General features: G+C 33.2%; 3 protein-coding genes and 1 pseudogene across 4 annotated transcripts; 1 reads left to right on the forward strand and 3 right to left on the reverse strand.

Moving 5' to 3' along the window:
- Positions 1 to 4,590: 4,590 nt before the first annotated feature.
- Positions 4,591 to 8,867, forward strand: LOC129894464 (uncharacterized). Of its 2 annotated transcripts, XM_055970170.1 has the most exons (6): positions 4,591 to 4,829; positions 6,687 to 6,800; positions 6,919 to 7,030; positions 7,152 to 7,213; positions 7,337 to 7,771; positions 7,857 to 8,867. In XM_055970170.1, the coding sequence occupies exons 1-6, from the start codon at positions 4,812 to 4,814 to the stop codon at positions 8,541 to 8,543; spliced, it is 1,428 nt and encodes a 475-aa protein (XP_055826145.1). In that variant the 5' UTR covers positions 4,591 to 4,811; the 3' UTR covers positions 8,544 to 8,867. The 2 variants fall into 2 exon arrangements, with proteins under 2 accessions (XP_055826145.1, XP_055826146.1); XM_055970171.1 differs by lacking the exon at positions 6,687 to 6,800.
- A 960-nt stretch (positions 8,868 to 9,827) lies between these two features.
- Positions 9,828 to 12,976, reverse strand: LOC129894522 (ornithine decarboxylase, chloroplastic-like; annotated as a pseudogene).
- Positions 12,977 to 13,224: 248 nt separating this feature from the next.
- Positions 13,225 to 14,622, reverse strand: LOC129895999 (ornithine decarboxylase-like). The gene has a single exon (XM_055971807.1). It carries the CDS (start codon positions 14,535 to 14,537, stop codon positions 13,341 to 13,343), a length of 1,197 nt encoding a protein of 398 aa, XP_055827782.1. The 5' UTR covers positions 14,538 to 14,622; the 3' UTR covers positions 13,225 to 13,340.
- A 7,493-nt stretch (positions 14,623 to 22,115) lies between these two features.
- Positions 22,116 to 26,799, reverse strand: LOC129894276 (sucrose synthase 5-like). Its single transcript, XM_055969888.1, has 15 exons — positions 26,271 to 26,799; positions 26,046 to 26,178; positions 25,813 to 25,967; positions 25,543 to 25,735; positions 25,341 to 25,459; positions 25,038 to 25,254; positions 24,855 to 24,950; positions 24,584 to 24,757; positions 24,378 to 24,494; positions 24,119 to 24,285; positions 23,806 to 24,030; positions 23,147 to 23,713; positions 22,937 to 23,075; positions 22,712 to 22,839; positions 22,116 to 22,432 (listed from the first exon to the last, which is right to left on the reverse strand). Exons 1-15 carry the CDS (start codon positions 26,348 to 26,350, stop codon positions 22,258 to 22,260), a joined length of 2,685 nt encoding a protein of 894 aa, XP_055825863.1. The 5' UTR covers positions 26,351 to 26,799; the 3' UTR covers positions 22,116 to 22,257.
- Between the last annotated feature and the right edge of the window lie 118 nt (positions 26,800 to 26,917).

The following is a 26,917-nucleotide window of genomic DNA, read 5'->3' on the forward strand; positions in this document are numbered from 1 at the left end:
TTCTGTAAGCTCCAAATCATGTTTAATGCACTTCAAAAATCAAGATCATGTGTCCTTGATTTCTTTATCAACTACTGCCCATGTTACATGGTACATCTGATTATTTTCATCTTTAAAAATGCAAGATAATAGTTCACCTTTACATACACTTTTGAGAAATGCATCATCTAAATCAATTATCCTTCTACACCCTTCTATCCATTCACTTTTTAGGAAACCAAGATAAATATAAATGACCATAAACACCTCTTTTTTGGAATTATATTCTTGGATGTCCTAACAAATACAATAGTTTTAGGATTAGTGATTTTTAATTGCTCAGCATAATCATACAGTCTAGCAAACTCCTCTTTGAAATCACCCATATGTCCATTCATAACTCTCAGTTTTGTCTTTCTACAATTTGTTTTACTAACATACAAACTATACTCCTTTTGTATCAAAGCCTAAATTTGATGCAGTTTAATGGTAGGCTCACTCATAATCCTCTCCTTGTATTTTTTGCTAATTTAAATTGGGTTACACAATTTATTTCTTGTACTTTTAAAACACTTATGGACAGGAAAGTATGTTTTCACGCTGAAGTTTTCAGTGCTACCATCAAGACTTGCAAGAATATGCCAAGGACAACCCATTTTCTTACACTTTGCTCTTATTCTTTCCTTCTCATTAGGTTTCAACTTAATATCTACACCCTTCTGAATAGAGTAAGTTTGCAATGCCTCCCTAAATTTAATATGATTCAAAAAGATCAAATACAACTGAAATTAAAAAAAATTGACAGTTGGGTCAAAGTAGATCTTGGTATTTAAATTTCTAGGTGGTGAATCTACCACTTCATTATTCTCAATAGGATCCTCTTCAGCTTTACTAATGTCACTATTAGAATCTGAGCTATCAAAATAAAGGTTATCATCATCTAATTTACCTTCAAATCTTCCGTTCTTACTCTTATAAATGTCTTCAAAATCTGCATCTATACCTACATGGCTAGTTGGTATCTTATCTACATTTATCCTATCAGCCTTCTCTTTAACATGTTCTTGGATGTTAGATTGTTTAGATTAAAGCAACTCCTCATCTAGGGCACTCAAATCATCAATGCTTTCCTCAACATCATAAAGTGAATCTGAATCTGAATGTGAGTGTAAGTTATCTATATTTACTCTAGGGGACTGATCTTGATTTAAATTCATAAAATCATTTACATCAAGTAGTTCAGATGAAGACACATCAGCCCTATCTTTTGGTGGGGAGGAGTACACATCAACCCTGTCTTTTGGTGAGGTAAAGTACATATCAGCCCTATCCTTGGGTGAGGTGGAGTACACATCAACTCTATCATTTGGTGAGATGGAGTACACATCAACACTATCTTTTGGTGGGAATGAGGACACATTAGATTTCTCTTTCCCTTATTTTTTTAATCTTTCTCTCTTCCTCTATTTTTTTTATGGTCTTTGTTGCCATCGTTATCGCCGCCGACATTTATTAACTTTCATTGCGCTTTTTTTGTTTTCTTTTTAGTCCTTATTTTTACAATCTTTTGCAACATGTTAGAAATATGTTGCAACATATTAGCAATACATTGCAACAAATGTCTCTTATGTTGCAACATATGTCGTCATCTGTTGCAACATATGTTTATCTGTTTCAACAGATGACATATGTTGCAATAGATAGAACACCTATTGCAGCATGTGATTTAGTTGTTGCAACAACTTTAAAAGTTGTAAGATGAAGGGGAGGGTGGTTATAACGGTAAAAAATGTGATGATATTGGTGGTAACAACGAAGGTAGAGGTGATGGTTATTATGACGGCGACAGTAGAGGAGAAGTAGGTGACAACGGTGGTGGTGGCGGAGGAAGTGGTGGTGGTGGAAGATGAGGAGATGGTGGTGATGGATGAATAAGAGGAATAATTGGTGGTGGTAAAGGTGCTGACGACAACGAAGGTGGATTGGTGGTTGTTATGGCGGCGACGGTGGAGAAGAAGGAATGGTAACAGCGGTGGTGGAAGAGAAAGTGGTGGTGATGGTGATAGAGGAAGAATTAGTCGTGGTGGAGGTGGTGACGATGACGGCGACAGAAGAGGAGGGGATGGCGGCGGCAGAAGGGTAGGGTAGGAAGGGGGAGAGGAGTGGGATTGAAAAAATAGGGCTTTTATGTAAATAATAAAACTTGATGAGTTTAAAATTAGTGTCATTAGGACTAATCTTAAAATTGTCACATCTACCCAATAATTAATACTTGAGTCACTTTCTTAAATTTGAAACTCTTTTGTCACTCTTAATTAAAATTCCACTCGTAAAGATTTAACAAAGACCTAGAACCTAATTTATATTTATATTTAAAAAATGTTATAAAACATATTAATATATTAATTTTAAAATATGAGTTGGCACCTCATGTAAATACTAAGGGATAAGGTGAAAGAAAAGCACCTATTATCATTTCTAATTTTTTAATGTTCGATTGTTTAATTTAATTAATTAATTAATTTAAAAATAAGTTTTTAAGAGTGAGAAAATTATTCTTTTAAAGTAAAAATAAAATAAAATAGGTTTCATAAGTGTCATCCCACATTAAACATCTCTTCCCAATGCCCCAACGCATCCCACATTAAACATCTCTTCCCAATGCCCCAACGCATCCCACTACCATATTTACTACTAGGGGCTGAGCCACCTTGAATTCAGAGGGTTAATCTGAACCCCCTTTGACAGAAAATTATATTATTTATACATGATTAAAATAATTTTTTATATAAATATAGTAGATGTCGAACCCCTTCGGCTGGTTTGTGTATCTACTCTTTAGTCTTTGAACTCCTTTAATGAAAATTTCGACTTTGCCACTGCTTACTATTGCCACACTCCTACCCCACCCCCATATCCCATGGAATTTGCATAAATAATATACTAACATTTTTAGGATTATATTTTCAAGTTACTTACTAGACACAAGAAAATAAGTGAACTCCATCTTTTAAGAAAACATTTTGTTATGAAAAAATATTTTCCTTTATACCAAACACATTTTTGGTGTCTGAATTTTCATTAGATTGAAGTTCAAACATATATGATGAAAGTTCAGTCATTTTTTGGGGGGAAGTTTAAACATTTTGTTTGAAGTTCAATAAATTTTCTCTAAACTTCATCCGAAAATACTTGAACTTCATATGTATATAAATTCAAATATTTTCCTCTTAAATTAGGGTTGTCAAAATACTAAAAATATTTTGAAGAAACTATCTAATTATACAAACATTCCTATCATATATACTAATCCATTCTATAGTTTGAAATAATTACATACTCTCACTAATAATAATTCCGTACTAGATTTTCATATAAGATACACCACTCCTTCAAATCTCTCCTTGCTTTATCCTTCTTTCTCTCACTCTTTCCTATTTTTCTTCTCTCTCTTTTTGCTCTCTCCTCCTTGCTCTTTCTCACTATGCAGTTGATGAATGTATCAATGCATTTTTTTGATACTAGATACATTTATCTTTGATATCATATATATTCTGAATTTCATCAGTGCATTTTTTATACTAGATATATGTATTTTTGGTACCATATATATTTTGAATTACAACTACATAGGGAAATAGGCAAGAATGAGAGAGAGACGATCGAGATATGAGAGAAGTGAGCGAGAAAGTCAGTATATCACATATATATGTGAATTACTATTGGATACAACGTATCTGAAATAAATTACACCATCTGAGATACATGAGTCTAAGACGAAGAAAAAATAGTACGGAGGATAATTTCGTAAATTGATATGAAAGCACACAATTAAGATCTAAACTAATGAAATTTGTACTATTTAATCAAATATTTTTTTAAATAAAAATAAATTAAATAGTAATATCCTAATAAAATACTTTTTACGCATTCAATAGTAGCTTCATTGTACAACAGCGGTGGCAGAACCCACATGAAAAAAAATTAAGGCCACAAACTAACCTAAGTTGGAGTAAGCCCAAATAGAAGAGTCAAAATCAGCCACCCAAAAAGGACAAGGAATCAGAGCCACAAACTCACTCTTTGGAATCAATGAAAAATAAAAAATAAGCAATAGATAAGATATTATTATTTCAAAGATATTGCTTCCTCCTCCTATCTCTATTTATCCATAATGAACTTAATATATTTTTTAAAAATATTTATTTTTATTTTTCACATAATATATTTAAAATTAAATAACATTTTAGTACATTTCATATATTTTTAAGTTAAGATTACATGATTCAATTTTTTTAAACTCCATATCTAATCAAAAGATAATAAACAAGTAAAAAATAGATATGTATGTTGTTTCCATAATGTGGATGTATGATTGGTTAGTTGAATAGGTTCCACATATAGCAATAAGCCAAAGCATGCCATGGACTTTGGTGTCACTATTTATAAGAGAGATAGAGATATGATTTTAATTAATGGACCAGCCTGACATTGACACGTGTCATATCTAAACTTTCATTCACAGCCACAAACAACTCTCTACAACCTTCTTGATGTTTCTATTCCAACTAATCTATTTTTTTTATTTTATTAAAAGAAATAGAAAATTCCTCCGTCACTGTACTACGTGGCATCCCAACCCAAATAAAATTTCTGCCCCTTCCATTCTCTGTTCTTCTGTTCTTATACTTTCCCTTCATTTTTTTTTCATCTCCCCTGTTTACACTACTGTGTATATCTCATAATATTTTTGGGGGGTTACAAGAGAAGCGAAGCTAAAATACCCCTCTTATTCTGGTTTAACTTTTATTTTTTTCAAGATTTTTGCAGCAATGGTAGCAGATGCACTGGTATGTGGACTTTCTCAATATTTAATTTTAATTATTTCTTTATCAAGATTCATATTTGGAATATGGGTATTTCTTGAGTTGATGTTCTCTGACTACATCTGGAAGTAGACTTTGTTTGTTAAAATATATATATATATCAACTGAAATTTGCTGATTTCAGCTTTATTTTTTTTGAATTTAAATGTGCATCTGCGACGGTTCATATGTATGTTAAGCTACAATAATTATATGATGAGTAAGTGATACTCCCTCTGTTTCAATTTGTTTGTTTGTTTCGATTTAACACGGATTTTAAGAAAACAAGAGAAAATTTTGAATCTTGCAGTCTGAAGATAGGTAGAATGTATGGAAGTGTCCATTTAATCTTGTTGTCTTAGATCTGACATGTGGAAAATTGGAATTAGAGAGTTGTTAAAAAGGGAGAAGAGACATTCTTTTTGATACAGACCAAAAAGAAAATTAAGATAAACAAATTGAAACTGAGGTAATGTTTTATGCTGCCAAGTTCTTTGTTTCTTTGAGTACGCTTTAGCTGGAACTTATTAGTGTGTTTCTAGAAACTGTAAATTTAGTTAAATGGCTATGTAGGATAATTCCATCAGTATGCCAAAAGGTCAATTCTCTAGCCAGGGAAAGTTGTTTTCTTTACAATAATCCTACATAGCTGCTAAAATTTAGAGGGAGGCTAGGTAATTCAAATCTTGAAGTGAAACCTAAATATCATTTACTCAAAAAGTGGACACCACTCTTTCATCATTCACATTTTCTAATATGATGTGAGAATATCTGGTCTTGGGTTTTGAACTGACTAAAATATCTCTTTAATGGCGTTGGACATGTAATTCAGTTAATGTTAAAATAATTTGTTTGATGATAGGTTATACATTGCTGCCAATATACTCTTTTACATCCTTGTGTTCCAGTAGATAACCACAACATGATACTGCACATGATGCTGTGGGCTCATCTGAACTCTGCATTTTCTACGTAAATGATAAATTTATGCGTAAAACTCCCCTAAAATTGCAATAAATAGTAGATCTGAACCCGTAATTCTTTTGAAATTCAACGAGTTCAACAACAACAAAAAACCCAATGTAATCCCTAAAACACAATGAGTTAGTAAGAATTTTAAAGGTTGAACCCAATAGTATTAAATCTTGGATCTGCCTTTGTATGATGCACTATATCCTAGCTAATTTGGAATTGAGGCATTGATAGCGTACGGATTAGCGGAACGACACAGATATTAGGAAACAATATAACTTTCCCGTGACTGGGAAAATCCTTTAGGCCAAGGCGGCAAGCTTGAAGCCACAAATTCAATTTCGATTCTTGAATCCTGCAGCTTCTGCCTTGTGAGTCTATGGATTCAAGAAGCTTGAAGCTATTGTTCAATCTCATTTCTTCCAACTTGTCTACTTAGTTATCCTCTTCCAATGAAGTCAAGCACATGGAAGTAAATTTTCGAGGCCTTTCCAACCTTTTCAGCTTCTCCTTCTCACGTACTCCCTGGGATGCTATCAGTGGTAGTAGTAGTTCTTTTATCTCTTTGCCTGGTTTTAAAAACAATACTATTTATCATGTTTGGGGGGAAAAGGTAGATCGATGGTTGTCCAATTTCGTATGGCTGATAGAAATGGGGTGAAAATATAGAATGTTAGCACCACAGAGCATTTGATGTTAGTTGGGATCATAAGCAAGATTTAATGCGAGCGATTTGAGCTAGAGTTCTGTCTGCTGGAACAGGAGGGAGCCTCTGCCCTGGGTTTTCTTTGTGGCACTTCATTTCATTTTAATTGAGTTTACTTAGTGGATTATATTCTTATGAAGTAAGATTTCTTCAAAATTCCACAGAATCAAGTTGAGGGAGCTCGGCAAGGTGCCTCATCCATGATTAGCTCAAAGTTGGAAACTGTGGCTACTCAGGGAAAGGTCCCACCTTGTCTTGCCAATGAAAATGTGCTAAAGGTCAACATCCCTTCAATGAATGTATTCCACGTTATTTTCCTTCAGTTCGTTTGAGATAGGTAGATAGCATATAGCTGGATTGGTGCTTAATTGAATCACTTTATCACATGTGCAACAGGTTAGGAAGCCTTATACTATTACAAAACAGAGAGAGAAATGGACAGAGGAAGAACACCAGAGATTTCTTGAAGCCTTGAAGCTGTATGGCCGTGCTTGGCGCCAAATAGAAGGTACGTGTGGTGTAAGGTTGTTCGTTCCCGATAAAAGGTCCTTTCTTCTTCTGATCTCCCCCTCCCATTTATGTGGTTCAATCTAAATAGAAGTTTCTAACATGTCTCTTTGATCATGCAGAATATGTTGGAAGCAAAACTGCAATTCAGATTCGTAGTCATGCGCAGAAGTTTTTTGCCAAGGTTGGTGCCTAGATTATGACAAAGTATAGGAAGTTTGCTTGATTCTCTATCCTGTCCAAATTAAGGCAGAGATGCCTGGGTATTCAGTGGCTACAAGCATTGAATTTTTAATCTCCATTGTAGGTTGCTCGAGATTCAGGGAATGATGGTGATGAATCCCTTAATGCAATTGACATACCTCCTCCTCGGCCGAAGAAGAAACCTATGCGTCCATACCCTCGCAAGATGGCTGATTCTCCTGCAGCTAACAAGGCAGTTTCAGGTCAGCCTGAAAGGTCTCCTTCTCCAGATGTATCAGGAAGGGACAGTCGTTCTCCAGATTCAGTTTTGTCAGCAAGTGGTTTAGGTGTTTGTGAATATCCAGTTGCTGAGCAGCAGAACTCTCACTTTTCACCAGTCTCTTGTACTACGGATGCACACACTGCAAATATAATTTCTGCAGAGAATGATGATGAAAGTATGAGCTCAAACTCCAACACCTCCAACACCTTGGAGGAAATCCATGTTGCATTAAAGCCAGTAGCTGCTAGTACCAGCCTGATTACCAATTCTGACATGGTAATTGCTCTTAAAGTTTGATCTATCTGCTTTGCTGTGCTATTTTGGCTGTACACTTGCCTCAGGTGTGTACGTGCCTTTGCAGGAATGTGATATTGTTCTTAGGGAGAATTCGTGTAATGGTGAAAAACTACCTGTTGAAGCGCCTTCAGCAAGTATCAAGCTGTTCGGACAGACAGTTTTCGTACCAGGTGCCAATAACCTTGATCTGCAAGCTCCATACAACTGCAACTCATTTCCATCTAAAGCCACAGAAAAGGAAGTCACAATCAGCAATGAAGATTTACTTCATGGATTCCAAGCTAACCAAGCGAATTCACCGTTTATACTTGCCATGGTTCCAGGCAATATGATTCCACCAGCTTCTTGGTTGTCACAAAACATGCTTGAAAACAATCCTGAGAGTACTGCAACCTTCCCTACTACAATTTCTTGGTGGTCCTGGTACCAAGATCTTGTGTATCGATCTATCTCATCGTGTGGCCAAACAGCCGTGGAGACTGCGACTGCTGTTCATTGTCAGGGACCAAAAGATGAAGAACCTCAAAGAGAGGGATCATCGACTAGTTCAAGCCTTGGCTCAGCTAGTGTAGTTGACGATGGAAACAGAAGTTCTGATACAGTTGAGTCCAAATGTGCAACCAAGAGCGACATATGGAGCAGAAGTAAGGGATTTGTACCATACAAAATATGTTTAACAGAGAGGGATGACAAGTCATCTGGAGCTGTTTTAGAAGAGAGAGAATCACAGAGTGTCCGAGTGTGTTCATAGCAATTTTTGGTACAGCTTCCTCTGTTAGTCTGAAGTTCTAGTGATCTGCACAGCGTTTCTGTTTTATTAACCAACGGCTGTTTAGGAGTCTTAGGTCCAAGACACTGTCAACTTTTTAACGTTGTCGACATTCTTTTGGTTTCCCACCATATTTTTCAGCTGGACATGAAACTGAGTTTGCAGCCAAAAGACACGCAGCTGCAATATTTCTTATTAACTGATCGTGTAGCAGTTGTTCTGTATACCACTTTGTAACCCTCTTCACAGTGTTTTAACTCTAATGTTATCTAAAATACAACCTGTTATCTCTTGTTTCGTTTTTGACGTTGGTATTGTTTTTCTGTGTACTTGAAAGAAAGTCAGCCAAGAAAATCACAGTTGTGAAAACCTTTTTATGTGGATTTGACACCAGAGGCATATAGCTAATTAAATTGGTAGCTATTACCAATGAATATATATCAGATGCACAGAGCATAATATAAGCTATATGACCAGATAATATATTTTCTTATGTGATCCAGTTCTGTGAAATTAAACAGAAACATATTAGGAGTATACAACAAGATGTATGTTGTAGTTGAAGCCACGTTGGGCTTAAAGGAATGGTGGAAAAGCAAAATGTCAAGATTTCAGAGCCTATGATTTACGCCGTAAACGATGTAGCAAAGGAGAAACTGAAGGCAGATCAAGATGGAATGTCATCTAGTAAAATAGTAGTAGTATGGTCTACATGTGATAATATAGTCCGTTTTGGCAATCTATTTGTGATCGCTAATACTAATAGTGACAATGTAATGTCAAATGCCTAACTGTATATAAAATATATTCCGTTATCTAAAAAAGAATAAAGAAAAAATATTACTCCCGTCATCGCAAATATCACGAATGACGCTAGGCGGCACGAAATTGAGAGGCTACGCTGAAATGAAAAAAATGTTCGTGCTGAGGCTAGGCTGAAATGACAAAAATATATTGTACGTTCATTCGTGATTTTCCCCCTTTTCTAGGATATGAGTATTCATTTTTAATTAAATAATTTGAACAAGTAGACCAGTCGATTTTATCATATAAACTTCTGTCAACTCATGAGACACCAACGGATCAACAAATTTTTAAATTAACCCTTTGTGAAGTGACGCAAATTTAGAATTTAAATTTTATAAGGTCTGCCCTTATGAGTTAGAACTTAAAAAAAATTTCTCACGAAAATCCAATCAAATGTTTTCTAAAAGTAAGAGCAATCAAAATTCAAATCTTCTAAAGCAAAAACAAACAACTCTTTCATTAATGTTTTGGACATATAATTTTAGGTAGAATTGGTGCTAACAAGATAGGTAGGTGTAGATAACATGGCAATTTTATGTCAACGGCCACTGCATCAAGGGAGTCACAACATGGTCCGTAAATGGTCGATGATTCACATATTTCACAACATTCTTTCATTGAAATTGTCTTCATACCCACAAAGCAATTGTTGTAAAGTGTTGGCCTAAACGATCCATAAATCCCTTCGTCAATCCAATACTCTATTTTCTCACCTCGAACTCTTTTGCCAATCACATGTGTTACTAACGTAAAAGCCGTTTCAGGAAAGAATCTCCCTGGCTCCGCAATTATGGTTAAATAATTAGGCTCGGGGAAATAAACTCGGACTGCTTCATTTACTACACTAGCTATTTCCTCGAACAGCGGGGTGGATCTAAATCCCCCACCAATGTTTAAAATTTGCATTTTAGGAATTCCAAGATAATCAGCGACATCAAACACGGCCCTAGCACCTGCAATCGCTTCGCGATAAATGTTGGAATCTTGTGCTATAGATCCCACATGAAATGAAACACCTACAACTTTTAGGCCAGCCACATTGCAAGCGTAATGCAGGAGGGATTCAAATTCTTCGGGCAGTGGAATCAAAAGTTGTGAGATTGACCCCAACAGCGGCAGCGTGCTTGATGTGGGAAACAGCCTTGCACGGATTAGCAAAAATGATTTGGTTTGGGCTAATTCCGAGACTTAAGACAGCGTCAATCTCGAGTAGGCTAGCACAATCAAAATTAGCACCTAAGTTAGCTAGTTTAGTAAGAAGTGCAGGATCAGTGTTGCACTTGACAGCATAGAAAGGCTTTACATTTGGAAAAGAATAGTTCCATTTGTCCATAAGCCTCTCAATTGTAGCTAAATCGAGCAGATAAAATGGTTGGCCAGCTTCATGCTTCTCTGCCGCAATTGAACGGATTAAATTCGTCATCCCATCTTTAGGTATTTTGGGCAAGAAACATGTGGCTTTTCTTTGACAAAATACGCTCCAACAATATTGTATGAAGGCAATGCTGCATGTATAGCTCAACAAAATTCTTTTTCACTCATTATCTTCAAAAGAAGGGTGAAATAGATGTCCAACAAGTTCGTTCAAGTGACAATTTAGCAGATATGTTTACCAAGGTATTGCCGACTTCAACCATTGAGAAAATGAGATACAAAATTGGAATGTGTCGTCTTCGAGATGTTAAGTGATGTTTTCATCAGGGGAGCAAAATACGTGTTTTACTCTTTTTCCCTTAGCCAAGGTTTTATCCCACCGGATTTTTCCTGATAAGGTTTTTAATGAGGCAGCACTCAAGGCGTATTACCAGATGTATGTATTCTTTTTTCTTCACTAGATTTTTTTTCCATTGGGTTTTTCCTACTAAGGTTTTAACGGGGCACAACATCTATGGATGTTCAGAATAACTATGTATATTATTTTTGTAAAGTTTTAATGAAACACATTTCACGTGGACATCCAAGGGAGAGTGTTATCAACTAAAAGCCCGTTTGGATTGGCTTTAAGTTGGTCAAAACCAACTTAAAGCCCATTTTTAGTTTTTGGACGTGTTTGTCTAATGTTGACTTTAAGTCATAAAGTTCTTAAAGTCAGTCAAAAATAAAAAAGTTAGAATTCCTAACTTTTTTTTCCAAAGTGCTTAAAGTCATTTTCTTTGACCATGAAAATTACTTTTATATCCCTTATATTATAACTAAATTTCCAAACTACCTTTTTTTATTCTTTTAACCCTAAAATTCACATCATAAGCACTTTTATCCAAACACTCAACTACTTATTTATAAAAATAACTTTCATCACTTCAAAGTTCTAAAAACACTTCATACATAAAAGTTATTTTTTTTAAATCCATCCAAACGGGCTCTAAGTTAATTGGATGGCCACTTTACAATGGTGGATAGTCCATTTACTTTTTAAATGGATAAATTGCTCATTAATATTTTTCTCTACTTTCATATATATGGCTATAAATATAGCCTTATTCTTCAATATAAAGGAAATACACTGATAAAGAACATATACATTGCTTTCTCAATTCTCTCAACTCTCTCTCCGTCTTCTATTTTTTCTTCTTATTCTCACCTTATTGTGCAAAGTTAATTTACTTCATAACATAAACGTATTTATCCTACTATTTTTTGCTCTGTTTTTCGAAGGTTTTGCTTTTATATCTCCCTCCTTTCCTTGTAGCGTCTTATTTGTCTGATACACAAAATAGGGATCAATGTCATTCCCACCAAGGCCACCAATACCACATGAGGTGAAAGCCTTGGTAGTTGGATTAATTTTTTAAAATGACCATACAAGTCTTCTTGGTAGATTTTTTAAAAAGTTCTATTAATTTGAATGTAAAAATACCGTTAGAATCCATGTACATTAAGTGAAATAAATTCATATTATCATTATAAAAAATAACTTGGTCGGTAGACTTTGATTTTAGCCTAAAATTGCCACTTTCGAGCTCTCAACATGTAAGAATGTCGTTAGAATCCATGTACATAAAGTGAAATAAATTCATATTATCATTGTAAAAAATAACTTGATTGACAGATTCTGATTTTAGCGTAAAATTGCTACTTTCGAGCTCTCAACCTTAACCTCCCTATTGATATTTGTGGTTTGTCCATTACTTTTTCTATCATGATTTATGTAATATTTTTTTCTTTTTTAGTCTGTCACTTTTTCATATATATTTGACAACGATTTAATGATATCATCTCATTTTATCCTTTTGGATCTCACTTAACACTTTATTCAGTTTATGGTGATAAAAAGTGCATTAAAATGACATTAACATCGGCAATTTGGTAAACATAACAAAGTATTACTCTAATTTCTTAAACTTCATACCCGATCAAACGGTGTTACATAATGTTGAATTTTACTTTAGTTATTGCAGTAATTTTTAATATAATAAGTTGTCTAGGTCTAGGATAAATTTGAAATTAAAATTTTTACTAGGTTGTTTTAGTTGTTGAGAAATTTTAGCTTTTTTTGAATTTTAAATTGCAGATTTTCTGCATATTATGTGCTCAAATTGACTATTTAAAGCCCTCATATGCTTAATAAAATTATTGAAAGACATTTACAATTCATTTTTGCTGCCCATGTTTTTAAAAAATACCTCCAACACATAAATTTGAACTGATGGAGTACCATATTTTAAATAAGCCTCAAATCAATTCATAAGGTAGATTTGTCCTATACAGTACTAAACTGGCTAAATTAGCCTCGAATCAATTCGTAGGAAAACTTGAATTTGTATATCGGAGGACTTAAAAGTAAAAAACTTCGATAGCTAGCTTGTAATAAAATAGATCTGTTCTAGTCTCACAAAACTGCAAATCAAACAACTAATTAATGGAAACAAATGCTCTATTCGACCATAATATTGCTGATGCAGAGAATTAAGAAAATAACAAAGAAAGTTAGGTCCAACTCTTTCTTTGTTCCGGACATATATATATATAATTTTATGTAGAATTTGTGCTAACAAGATAGGTAGGTGTAGATAACATATCAAATCCATTAAACTTGGTTCCCGCACATTTTGAGTATGCGCCCATATTATAGAACACTATCAAATCATCCAACTGAAGCTCCGGCAATGTTATGTCAACGGCCACTGCATCAAGGGAGTCACAGCTTGGTCCGTAAATGGTCGATGATTCACATATTTCACAACATTCTTTCATTGAAATTGTCTTCGTACCCACAAAGCAATTGTTGTAAAGTGTTGGCCTAAACGATCCATAAATCCCTTCGTCAATCCAATACTCTATTTTCTCACCTCGAACTCTTTTGCCAATCACATGTGTAACTAAAGTAAAAGCCGTTTCAGGAAAGAATCGCCCTGGCTCCGCAATTATTGTTAAATAATTAGGCTCAGGGAAATAATTTCGGACTGCTTCATTTACTACACCTGCTATTTCCTCAAACAACGGGGTTGATCTAAATCCCCCGCCAATATTTAATATTTTCATTTTAGGAATTCCAAGATAATCAGCTACATCAAACGCGCCCCTGGCACTGGCGATCGCCTCGCGATAAATGTTGGGATCTTGTGCTATAGATCCGACGTGAAATGAAACGCCTACAACTTTTAGGCCAGCCACATTGCAAGCGTAATGCAGGAGGGGTTCAATTTCTTCGGGCAGTGCTCCGAATTTTTTCCCGAGGGGGCGCAACGAGCCGCTGTCACTAGGGGCTTTGATTCGGAGCAACAAATGGCATTGCGGGTGCCATTTTTTGATTTTGTCAACTTCGAGCTTGGAATCAAAAGTTGTGAGATTGACCCCGACAGCGGCAGCGTGCTTGATGTGGGAAATAGCCTTGCACGGATTAGCAAAAATGATTTGGTTTGGGCTAATTCCGTGACTTAAGACAGTGTCAATCTCGAGTAGGCTAGCACAATCAAAATTAGCACCCAACTTGGCTAATTTGGTAACAAGTGCAGGTTCATTGTTGCACTTGACGGCATAGAAAGGCTTTATATTTGGAAAAGAATAATTCCATTTGTCCATAAGCCTCTCAATTGTGGCCAAATCGAGTAAATAAAATGGTTGACCAGCTTCATGCTTCTCTGCCGCAATTGAACGGATTAAATTCGTCATCCCATCTTTTGGTATATTGTGCACACGACTAATTTTACCAAAATCTGTAGACATCATGATCAAGAAAAGGGAAAATACTTAAGAAGAGAAATTTATTGGATGAAAATATGAAATAGACGTATAATATATTGCACTAAAAGCTAACGTCTTTAATTTATTAGATGAAAAAATATGGCTCCTCCATCTCCTTTAAATAGAATGTCAATGCCTATAATACCTCATATTATATGTCATATAATATGAGTAACATTTAAAGAGCATATCTACCCCATAGTTTTTTCGCTCTATCTGTTTGAGCGGTTTCCACGTAAAATTCTCGTGTCCAATTTATTTTCATTATTTATTATCGTATCAAACTTTAGTTGTGGTGCTTCCTCCCCCAACAGTGGTATCAGAGCTCTCGATTATTCTGTCTATTTTATGCGAAGTTACTATCTGTGAATAGTAAATTTTTGTGAATAGTAAAATTCAATGATGGTATATTTTATCACAATTGTTCACAAAAATATTCAGAAACGATCTAGAAAGGTGTGAAGCAAATAACAATGTCGAATACAATAAAGTTTGACGTTGAGAAATTTAATGAGACTAATTTCTCATTGTGGAAAATGAAAATAAAAACGATATTGAGAAAGGACAATTGTTTAGCTGAAATTGAAGGCAGGCCCACAGACTTTACTGATGATAACAAGTGGAACGACATAGACAGCAATGCAGTTACTGATCTACACTTGGCACTAGCTGATCAAGTGTTATCTAGTGTAGCTGAAAAATGGACTGCAAAGAAAATATGGGATACTCTTATGGGATTATATAAGGCCAAGTCTTTGCATAATAAAATCTTCTTAAAAAGAAAATTGTATACTCCTCGAATGGCAGAGTCCATGTCATTTTTAAAGAATAAATTAACAGAAAAAATGGTTTCTCTTTTAGAGGAGTTCAATTAAGTTAAGCCAAACTAAATCAACTTCTACGCAAGTATAAATAAACGTAAATAAATAAATAAATTTACAATCCAAATTAAATATAAATTAATAAAGTATGAAAATTTGGCCCAACACTTAGTTTCGTACGTCTGGACTAAGTTATTGGCTACCTACGTTTTGGGTCTTAGGCCCAATTCTACTGTATATCGAAGATGTATATACACTGTATATCAGTGTATACAAAACTATTTTCATGTATATCGAACTGTATATACACCATATACAGCCTATTTTTAGCTCCAGCAACCTGTAAATCAGCATCTCTTTCCATTTTGTTTTGAAAAGGATGACTCGAAAAAGGATATTTGGGCCTCCGTGGCTCAATGTCAAAATGCAAATAATGGAGAAAGTCCATAGTGGACTCGGATGATAGTTCATACAATAAAAAAAAGGATAACATTAGTAAACGAATAGAGAAAAAACAATTGAGATAAGATTCTTATTAATTGAATAAATGTTACTTAAACATCTCATTTAAGTGCAATCACTAGGATAAAAAGAAAATTAATATGAAACTTGCATCTAAGAACGAGATACCTCATTAATTCTAATTAATCATGTGTTGTACTAAGAGACCAATTCATGCATAATATTTAATAATACAAATATGAGTTACTATATATTAACAAACAAACACATAAATTTCACAGTAAATGAATAGGGATAACACAACTCATGATTAAATTATCACTAAATTCAACTTGGTATGATGAGTACTTGAGACATTAGAATGAAATATCAAAACACATGTATATATGCATAACACTTAAAAGGATCACATATGAACATAATAAAATAACATAGTGACTAACAACATGCATATATATAGAGAAAAAAAAAGAAACATAGAAATATATTTGAGTAAATAAAGGGCATGTAATTAACATATACATTATACTAACTCAAATCTCAAAGCAAAATTTAAATCAATTAAGCCATAAAGTTCTAATTAATAAGTAACTTAAGCATATATTTGTTATCTAAATGATGATAAAATAAGAAATTGAAATCGTAAAAATCTATATCGTCAAAGAAAACTACTTGGAAAAAATAATGAATGAAACTAAGAGTTTTCACATATTTGATAAAAAATATCACTGCACTTCAAGCAAGACAAGAAATTTCTGTTATTAATCTAAGTAATCCTAACACATGCTTACAAAAAAATAAGATTACAAATCGATTACATAGAAGACATTAAATAATTATTCATTAAATAAAATAAAGTTGAGAAAAGATTTTTATCTATTTTCGGACAGCGATTGAGACGACGAATTTGAGGGCAATGAAATTCTTGAACCCACCCAGAAATGAGCGAAAGAACTAAAAAAAAGAATCAAAAATCCGAGACTAAATTTTTTTGTTATTGCTTTTGTCTAATTTTTTTTTGTAGTATTATGTTCTTGCTTCCCTCTTTTTTTTTTTTTGTATTCTTCTTGTATGTTCTTGAATGTTGATGAATATAGATTTATTCTCCTTTTTTTTTTGATATATGTTGTTCTTCCTCTTTTTATAAAGAAGATGAAGTGATTTTTTTTTAAAAAAAGAGTGAGGTTGGTAGGAGTAATAATGAGGTTTGGGGGGGGGAGGGAAAAGGAAAAGGATAGGGGTACAAGAATGATGATGTTTGAGAATTTAAACAAAAGGGGGGTTTAGGTGGGATTGAGAGGTGAAAAAGAAAAAAGAAAAAAGGGTGGGATGACAACATTGGGTTGGATGACTTTAGGCCCAAATTTGGGCTAAAAAATGACTTAAAATTTGGTTAAGGATGAAGTAAAAAAATGATTGAATTTGTGGCCACATGAAAATTGTTAACTTAGCCAATTAAGCTTAACAAAATAGTCAAACCGATTTAATTATGAATTCAACTAAAAATTATATAAGACGAATCGACAATAATTAATTAACGAGCTTCTTAATTCTAACATAATGAATTGATTAACTTAGTTATAAACTAATTAATTCAAAAATATAAGCTACTAATTTACGAAACAATAAAATTAATTTTTTTTTATCATTTTTTGAATATTTATAGAAATTAATAATTATATAGATAATTATATAGAATTATATATATATCATTAAAAAATATAAGAATGATAAAATTTTCTTTAAAAATACACTTGGAAAATATTTTGGTATTTTATAAAAACAATTACTTCATATTGTTTAAAATTGAAGAAACTCAATAACTAATATACGTTTGTGGAGGATCAAAATTGGGTGTCAACAGCATTCACTAATAACATACACCATAACAATTTACCTTCAATTCTCCACATTAATTCATTTATCACCAAGACAAGTAAAAATTGAGCTAAGTGTTTATCCTTGATACAGTCCATAACCAATTGAAAAGTCAAGTCTCCTCCTACCATCCGTTCTCAGTCCAAAAAATGCAAAAACTTAATATTAATTTGAATATCACAAATATTAAACATACATATATATGACTTAACAAATTACTATTATTTTGTTCATTACGTGGGGTTACCAATAAAAAAAAAATATTTTCAATTTATAATATTGTATTTGTGTTAGTCATGACTCATGAGTGATTAGTATTTATTAAGATGATCAAATTAGCATGATATATTTATAAGTATAAAAAATAAAATACATTAGTAGTATAACTTCAACTAATACGAATATGGTCAACAGTTTCGTTTGGGCATCCAAAAATGCAAGGATATTCAGGATACAATTATGTAGTAACTATGCCCAAACACCGGCGACAGAGAATCGATGGGAAATTTTGGTGTCTACCGTTGGTTTTCTCTTGAACTGCCGCCGCACCGGTGATACCACTGAGATAAAGGGTTCGCAGAGGTTTATTATTTATTTTTGTAAGGAAAGACGGGTGAATTGAAGCGGTGGCGCGTTAATCGAAGGGGTGGCTTTTCTACTTTCATAAAATGATTAAATAATAGGATGTTTAGTTTAATAAAAACGATATTTTAGTAATTTAATTTTAGAATTTTCACTTGGTATAGATAATATTGTTTTTGGATCTTTTCTATTGACGATGGAGTTACGTGTTTTCTTTACCACCTTTTATACGTCAATGTTTGCTCTTTTTTTAATTTAAAAAAATCGAATATGATGAAGTAGTATATAAATTCATATTATACGTATAATGTTTTTTTTTCTAAAAACCAAAAGGCAATATCTGACAGCTTATTGAGCGAGATATGCACTAGTCACAAGAGGCCCGTGCCAATATATGTTATTCTTTTCTCTTAATTTATGTGATATTGAAAATTATATTTTTATATTTTTAAAATTGATAATTATTATGATTATATATATTTTATGTCATTTAATTAATATACATATTATTTACTTTGTTTCATTTTATGTCGCATCAAAAATTTATTTGTCTTTTAAATATTTTAAATTATTAATTATTGTGGTTTATAATACCTTTTACATAAATTTCAAATAATGTATGTTACTCTTTTTGTCCTAATTTATGTGGCACTGATAATATTTAAAGAACCATTTCGATTTTATCTATGACTTTTAAATTTTTAAGTTGGTAATTATTGTTATTTATTGTACCTTTTACATCATTTCAAGTAATATATGTTACTTCCTCCGTCCCAATTTAAATTGCTAATTATTGTGATTTATAATACTTTTTACATAAAATTTTGAAATTGCTAATCACTGTAATTTATAATACTTCACACTTAATTTTTTAATATATAACATATTTCAAAAGAGCAAAAAAAATTAAAAAATACAAAAATGAATATAAGTAGACACATCAACAACCAGCTGCTTACTTCAAGCAGCTAAAACAAGAAGGACAATCAAAAGCTGCTCAAGCAAACAGTACGACCGAAATCCGGTGAAGTTATTCCTTTAATATAGAAGTAATAAAGTACTAATACTAATTAAAAAAAAACATACATGGTTGGTTTCAGACATGTCATTCTTATATAAAAGTGTTTAATGATATTATTATATTAAAAAAAGACATAAATTTTCTTTAAAGTTGTATCGAAAAGTCAGTTACACACTTAAACTATCATGGCGACTAATTACACACATAAACTATCTAAAACTGAATCTATTACCCCCTTACAACTGACGTGGAAAAAAAAAAGAGCAGCGCGTAAGATTCTATAAAGTAAAATAAAATATAAAAAAAAACACTCCACCCCACATCCTTTCTTCCTCACACCCACCTCCATTTACTATCATTTTGAATCTTGAATTTTTTTCTTTCAAAACCAATTAAAGTAAAAAAAAAAAAAAATTACCCCACCCCACGTCCTTTCTTCTTCACACCCACCTACCCTCTTCTTCTTCACACCCACCTCTATTTACTCTCATTTTGAATCTTGTTTTTTTTTTCCTTTCAAAACCCATTAAAAAGAAGAAGAATTCTTCTCTCCATTTTGGTGGAGAAAATTATTGGGTTTGGGGGGGGGGGGGGGTCAGATGGGTGGTTAATAATTAATTAGAAGTTAATTAGTATAAAATATAATTAATAAGAAAAGTGAATTAATAAAGAAAAGAAAATAAAAAAATATAAAAAATTGAATGGGTAGTTAATAATTAATTAGGATTTAATTAGTATAAAATATAGTTAATAAAATAAAAGTTAATTAATAAAGAAAAGAAATATAAAAAAATCAAATGGGTGGTTAATAATTGATGGGTAGTTAACAATTAATTAGGATTTAATTAGTATAAAATATAGTTAATAAAAGAAAAGTTAATTAATAAAGAAAAGAAAAGAAAAGAAATATAAAAAATCAGATGGATTAGTTTTCATATTTTGAAATATGATAAATTATTAACCATAGTCTATTCGATTTCAATTTATATTATAATCATATAATAGAGAATTATGACTTTTTAAAAAATATCTCAATCATGTCATCTTAACACTTTAAACATGTACAATATTTTTTTAAAAGTACAAGTAATTCCATTCGTTAATCAATTATACAAAAAGGATAGTCAAAGTCTCAACGTCTTAACAATTAAATTGTTTTGTCTTAATACTAATTTATAAATTTGTTGGTATTATAATACTCCAATATATATGAATTGTATATATATATATATTATACTTCGATACAATATTTTGACTTTTTTTATGAATATCGAATATAAAAAAAATACAAATCAAATGTCATATTAAATACAACAATACTAAAATCACGGCATAAATTTTTTCGATATCGATGTAATAATTTTATTGTACCATGCTCTCTGCATGGGCAAGTGTGTGTGTATATATAGTTCTACTTATTACATAAGAAATGGATGGACGATTCATGATTTTTGTTTCTCGTGAATCATGATAAATTAATATATTCTTTTAATAATAAATATTTCTACGACTTTTATCTTAATTTATGAATCATATTTTTTTATAGTATGCATATTTCAAAAAGAATGTTACATCTTTTTATTTAAAAATCATTTTATTTTAAACTATTCATTTTACATTTAATGAGATGAGTTATAACTAACCACATAAATGCTTGAAGTTTATTTTAGATTATACAAATCTCAAAGATTTTTCGTTCTTTCTTAAAATTTGTGTTCAGTCAAACATCGCCACATAAATGACGATGATAAAAGAGTAATTAGCAAGATTATTTGGATATTATTTTTCATTTGGAAGATCTTGTTAATTCATGTGTGGTTAATGATCAAACTTCAAGAGAGAAAAGCATGCAAATAGATGCACTCATGAGCTTTTTTCCTCCAAGCTAATTTATTCTTTTATTTCGACTAGAAAAAAGGATGGCATTGCACACAAATCATGTTCAAGACTTTTACCATCTATTTTATTTTATTTTATTGAGGGTGGGGCTGAATCATTAATTTAAATTATATACACTTAGAAAATCAAATGATATATCAATTAATATGTTATAAAAAAGCAACTTGTCTTATTATGGACAGTTACAAGTAACTATGTGTCTCTACGCAATGTAACCTTAGTTGAAAAATCATTTAACATTATCAGTATATATAGCCAAACCTTTCTATATTGTCAGCATTTGTATGAAAATTTAATAATTGTTACAATAGCATTTAATGTATAGATCTCATTTAGTTGTTATAAATAAAAATATACAAAATTAGAAAGGATATAACTATAAAAAGACGAATATTAGTAGTCTTTCCTCGTGAAGTTATGTTCACAAGTTATAGGCACCATTTAAATACGACTTCTTTTCTTTTAGGTATTCGTACTAGAAATTTACTATGTGCATGACATTAATGATATATGATTACCATAAATATTTTAGTATTTTATTTATATATATAATATATTTTCTTACAAAACATATAGTTGTTATAAGGGGTAATTTTATGAAGTGTACTGCTATAATGAATGTCATTGTTGTTATAGGTAAAATATTATTATAGAGAAGTAAAATATAACATGAAAAATCGGTTCGGGAGAAAATCAAATCGTTATAGTGAAATGTTGTTATAAAGAATAATTGTTATAACGAGATTTAAATGTAGGTCGAAGTTGAACTTTAGAAGAAAAAAAAGTATTACCATCTGATCTCAGCTAATGCTGTTAATCAATTCCTTCAATTATTAAACTATTAATGAAGCCACTTAACTATCAAACGAAACCATGTCACAAGATGCAATGCAACCAAAATGCGTGGTAATTAATTTTATTAATGTAATTGATCATCAGTACAAGAATATTATTAACACTCAATTGAACAAGCTAAGACATATGCTAAGATTTTCTCACTTTGTTGATCTCCCTTTTATTTCATTGACATTTCGAGAACTTATTAAGATTTTCGATCATTCACTAGACGATACAATTTCACCACAGCATAAACGATGATCGAAGCAGAAACACATAGGCAAAGCCAATGTTTAGTATGCTGCATGATCTCGGTTCTTGATGTAGTAGTATCAAGCTGTTTCTCTTCTTGTTTTTGTTCTTTTTTCTGAGGTGCAATTCTGTTTTGAACCAAGAATCAAGATAAGTATAAAAATCAACTTCGTTACTTGTATTAAGAAACACATTTTAAGTAGTAGAGATGGATCCAAGACTTAAACTTAATGTTGTCCATCTTTAAAGCTCTTTGTATTGAACACATTGTACTTTTGAGATCATGAGTTCGAAATTTAATATTATTGAAAGTCTAGCAGTCCATCAAAAAACTGTTATTTATAGGTTGCATCCGCCTCTGCTAGGTAGAGAAAAAAGTTAAATGGTACGTGGCGAAGGGAACTTACGTTGGTAATGGCAGAAGTTTTGCTACAGCTGATGGAACAGGTAGTGGTAGTTTTGGTTCTTGGGATTGAGTACTATCTGATGTTGCAACTGGCAAGGGCTCTTCATGTGGGATCGGGACGTTATTGGCCTGTAAAATTTCATAAGTAACATAGTCAATGTTTGTTTTATTGTTCCATTTTGAGGATCTTAGTAATTGTAAATCAACATATATATATATAACTTACCAATTTCCTGAAGAGAGGATTGTAAAACAACTCAAAATATCTCTGTCTGGCCTGTTTTTGCCCCACATTGAATTGTCTCCAGAATCCGTAGATTGATCCCATGTTCAACACTTTGTTAGCGTAAATCTTCCATGTATAACTGCATCAAAGCAATAATTTTAACATCATGGAGAAGACGAGATGATAAGATTTTTGGAACTAGTTAATTACCATTCTTCAATGCGCTTGAGACCTCCTTCTGATATCCTGTTCCAATATTTAGAATCAACCTTGCATTTCTCAAAGAAATCAGCTATTTTATTGCTCGACTCGTCCCTATTGTAAGGATCAATATGGAAGCCTGAGATCCCATCGACAATGATTTCTGCAGGTCCTCCTTGATTGGTTGCAAATGTAGGCAATCCACAGTTCATTGCTTCAATAACGGTCAGTCCAAATGCTTCGTATAAAGCTGGTTGAACGAAAGCTCCCTTAGTGTCCGCGATAGTCCTATATAGCTCACTGTTTCTATATTTATCCGTTTGAGCTGCTATCCATCTCATCTGTCCCTTGAGATTGTATTTCTCAATCAACTCATGCATCTTCTTGATTTCAGCTGCTTCCTCTCGATCTTTTGATTTTGATGGATCGAAGAATCCCCCAACGATAACAAGGTTTACCAAGTTCCGCAACTTCTTATTCTTCCCATACCACTCAGTCAAGCCGGTTAGATTCTTCACTGTATCAAATCTTGCCATTGAAAATATAATCGGTTTTGTCTTGTCTGCAAGAAATCCACTGTTCCACAAAAACAACTCCGATAAGTACCAAATATACGGTATAAGCACTGGAATGGGCTTAGAATAGAAAACTGGGGAAAATAGACTTACACGTGCTCATTGTTTTCCTCATTACTGTAAAGTAATTCCTCAATAGCAGCATGAAATTTAATGAATCGTTTCTGTTTCTCAGTGAAGGGGAAATAGGCAGACTGTTCAGCCCCAGGTGCAGCAATGTTGAACTTTGGATCAAAGACATTGATACCTGAAACAACTCTGTAAAGCCCTGGCATTGTAAATGCTGTGTGGCTTTCATATTGTCCAGGCCTTGTCTCACTGAAGTAGGAAAGTGGCGGTTTTTAGTGCTGGCCAATGCAGTATAATCGTTAAGTTGCCTATAAATACAGAAACCGATAATCCTAACCTTCCAGCAATTTCTTGATATGTGCTGGTGATGATAAAATCAGCAGCATTCATTGCCAATAAATCAGCAGTAAATTGGCAAGAAAAGTGATACTTGGGATCAAAGTCCTCCGATTTGACATCGGAATCTTCATACTTCGTTTTCTCTAATGCATGAGCAATGGTACCCTAAAGTTTTATCATTTTATAAGATTTTTCCGATTAATTATCAAGAAAATAATGCAACATAAGTGATCAGCCAAAATGATCAATTGTGGAACCTGAGTAACTCCAAGCTTGTTGGCCAATAGAGATGCCACTAAGTTTCCATCAGTGTAGTTTCCAATTATGAGGTCTGGTTTACCTTCCATGAGCTCAAGTATCTTAGTGGTAGCATCCTGGCAAGATATGTGACAATTCAAACTGGTTAGCTCAAAATACGGAATAAAACGTATGGATAGGTGAAAGGTTCTTCTAGAACACTTGCCTTGGCGTAGTTCTCCAAGTAAGGGTAGATATCAAACCGAGAAACCCATTGACGAAGAACCCCTTTCTCAGTCCTAAATGGGATTCTCAGGATGTGTGAATGGGACGAGTTTAGTATAGGCTCCATCTCCTGATTGCATGTTGTCCCTCGAGCATCTGGTATAAGGCGAGTAACCTGCATACATCATGAAAGCAAGAATCAAAGATCTCGATCATCTTAATCCCTTCACTGATCTTCAAAACTTTGCTAAGCAAATTTTTCCATAACTTACCACAAGAATCTTGGGCTTCACGTTTAAGCCTTGCTGCTTGATTCTTCGCAACATTTCCTCCTCTAAAGCTCTTACTTGATCAAGAATATAAACAACCTGTTAAATACAAATGTCATTTCAACAATGCAAGAGTCGCTAAAGGTACTTGAGGGAAAAGGAGATCAAATGCTATGTAACATAGACCTGGCCTCCAGTATCGGGCAAACCAAGAACATCTGCTTGGCCAAAGTAACCATGAATGGAGAAGATAACAATGTTGAAAGTAGTAGGAAGCCTGCTGAAAAAGGATTCCATATTTATGGGATCCGGAGCTTGGAGTATCTCAGAAGCCAGTCTCATTGTCTCTCTTACTCTTCCGGCATTGTCACCCCATCCTTTCTCAAATCCCCATTCTTTTAGCCTAAAGTTTTCATAAACATAAAGAATCAAAAGGCAGCATGTTCTTGGTAAATCACGTATCATAATGGAAGCATATGAGAAGCTTACTTATGCTCAAAGTTCTTATACAGTGTGTCTTTGGGGAACGAAGATACAAAAACTTCAGCTACTATCAGTGCTGCTTGAAGCTTAGAGACACTATTCAGATTCTCATTGATCATTAGATTCTGCAATGTTTAAAAGGAATTTTTTTACATCTAATTATATCATTCCTCAAAAGGAAAGAAAGTTGAACTTTCGATTTACATACCTCTCCTTGATGATTAAGAGCTAGTAAGTAATCAAGCAAAGGTTGGGCTTCCTCTGGCTTTCCACCTAGCTTTGATGACATAACTTTTGAGACGAAGTTGAGCCCATTCCCGACAGAAGAAGAAAGGGCTAACCGAGGATTAGAGTAGTCAAAAACACCAAAATCTACTTCCAGTGCATTATCATCCTTTGCCCTGATTACACATTCAACCATCAAACATAATCTTGAATGTTACAAAGTGTTCTTTACAATGATACAATCTCCCCTTACCATTCCTCATCAAAGATCATCTCTTTGAATTTGAGATATTCTTTGGGTGAAATAGCTTCCACAGAGAGATTGTCAGCATTAACTTTGACATAATCCCAGCAGCCAGGATTGTGCCTTACTGCAAAGGCAACATAAGGTGGCACAACAGCTGCCTCCTGAACATTTTAAAGATAATCATGAGTCCTTGCAATCAATTTTTTTTTGTTTCAACTATGTTGGTAAATGGTGTTAACCTGTGTGGAACTCAGAGTTTGTCCAAGTGAACCCTCCAAGACTTTGGTTTTTTCTGCCTTATCTTCAATAGTATTTTCTATATCTTCCATTAAATTTTTCAACTTCATCAGCCTCCTCCCCGTGGCAATGAACCTTTCACATCCAATAATGAAGCGAAAAACAACATACTAGTTAGGATTTGAAATAAACGCCTAGAATGGAGAAAAAGGAACAAGGGTGCTCACCTAGCGAAACATCTCTTCATATGATATCGGCTTTGTTTCAAAGCATCAGGCATGCTATCAGCAACTGTTGTAGTAGCCATTGTGATAACGAGTTCAACGAAGAAAGTAGGATGAACTTGCTGTGAGGGTCCTTGATGCTTGGTGACAAATGATGGTGCAATGCTTTATATAAGGAAAGGTTGAATGAAAGGAGAGAGTAACCACATGAAAAGGGAATATGATATCCGCCTATGAGGGAGTGTAGAAGCCAAGATAAAGAAATTCCATGGTGCCAAGTTTGTGCCAAAAGTGGCAAGAAAGATGGAGACAAAGTAAAGAATTCCCTCTTTGTATACCATCAAATCTTGTTTTTGTATTTGCCTTTTTCCTCCAGACTTTTCAAGTGCTTCCATTATTTTCTTTTTGTCCTCCTTGTCTTTGTTGAGGTTTATTCTTTTCTTAGTTTACGTGCGAAACTTCACCTTACAAATTCACTTTCACGCAGTGATATTGCGTATGATATATCTTAAGTTGTAATTGAGATGACTATAGTGTTTATTATTATTGCATTTATAAATGGCTCCTACAACTTGGTTCATCTGAAAGAACCAAGACAATAGATTCTTTGAAGACAGAGAACAGCCTACACCAGCCCAATAGATCATATG

This window comes from Solanum dulcamara, chromosome 7 (genome assembly GCF_947179165.1).
Source record: "Solanum dulcamara chromosome 7, daSolDulc1.2, whole genome shotgun sequence".
NCBI lineage: Eukaryota > Viridiplantae > Streptophyta > Magnoliopsida > Solanales > Solanaceae > Solanum > Solanum dulcamara.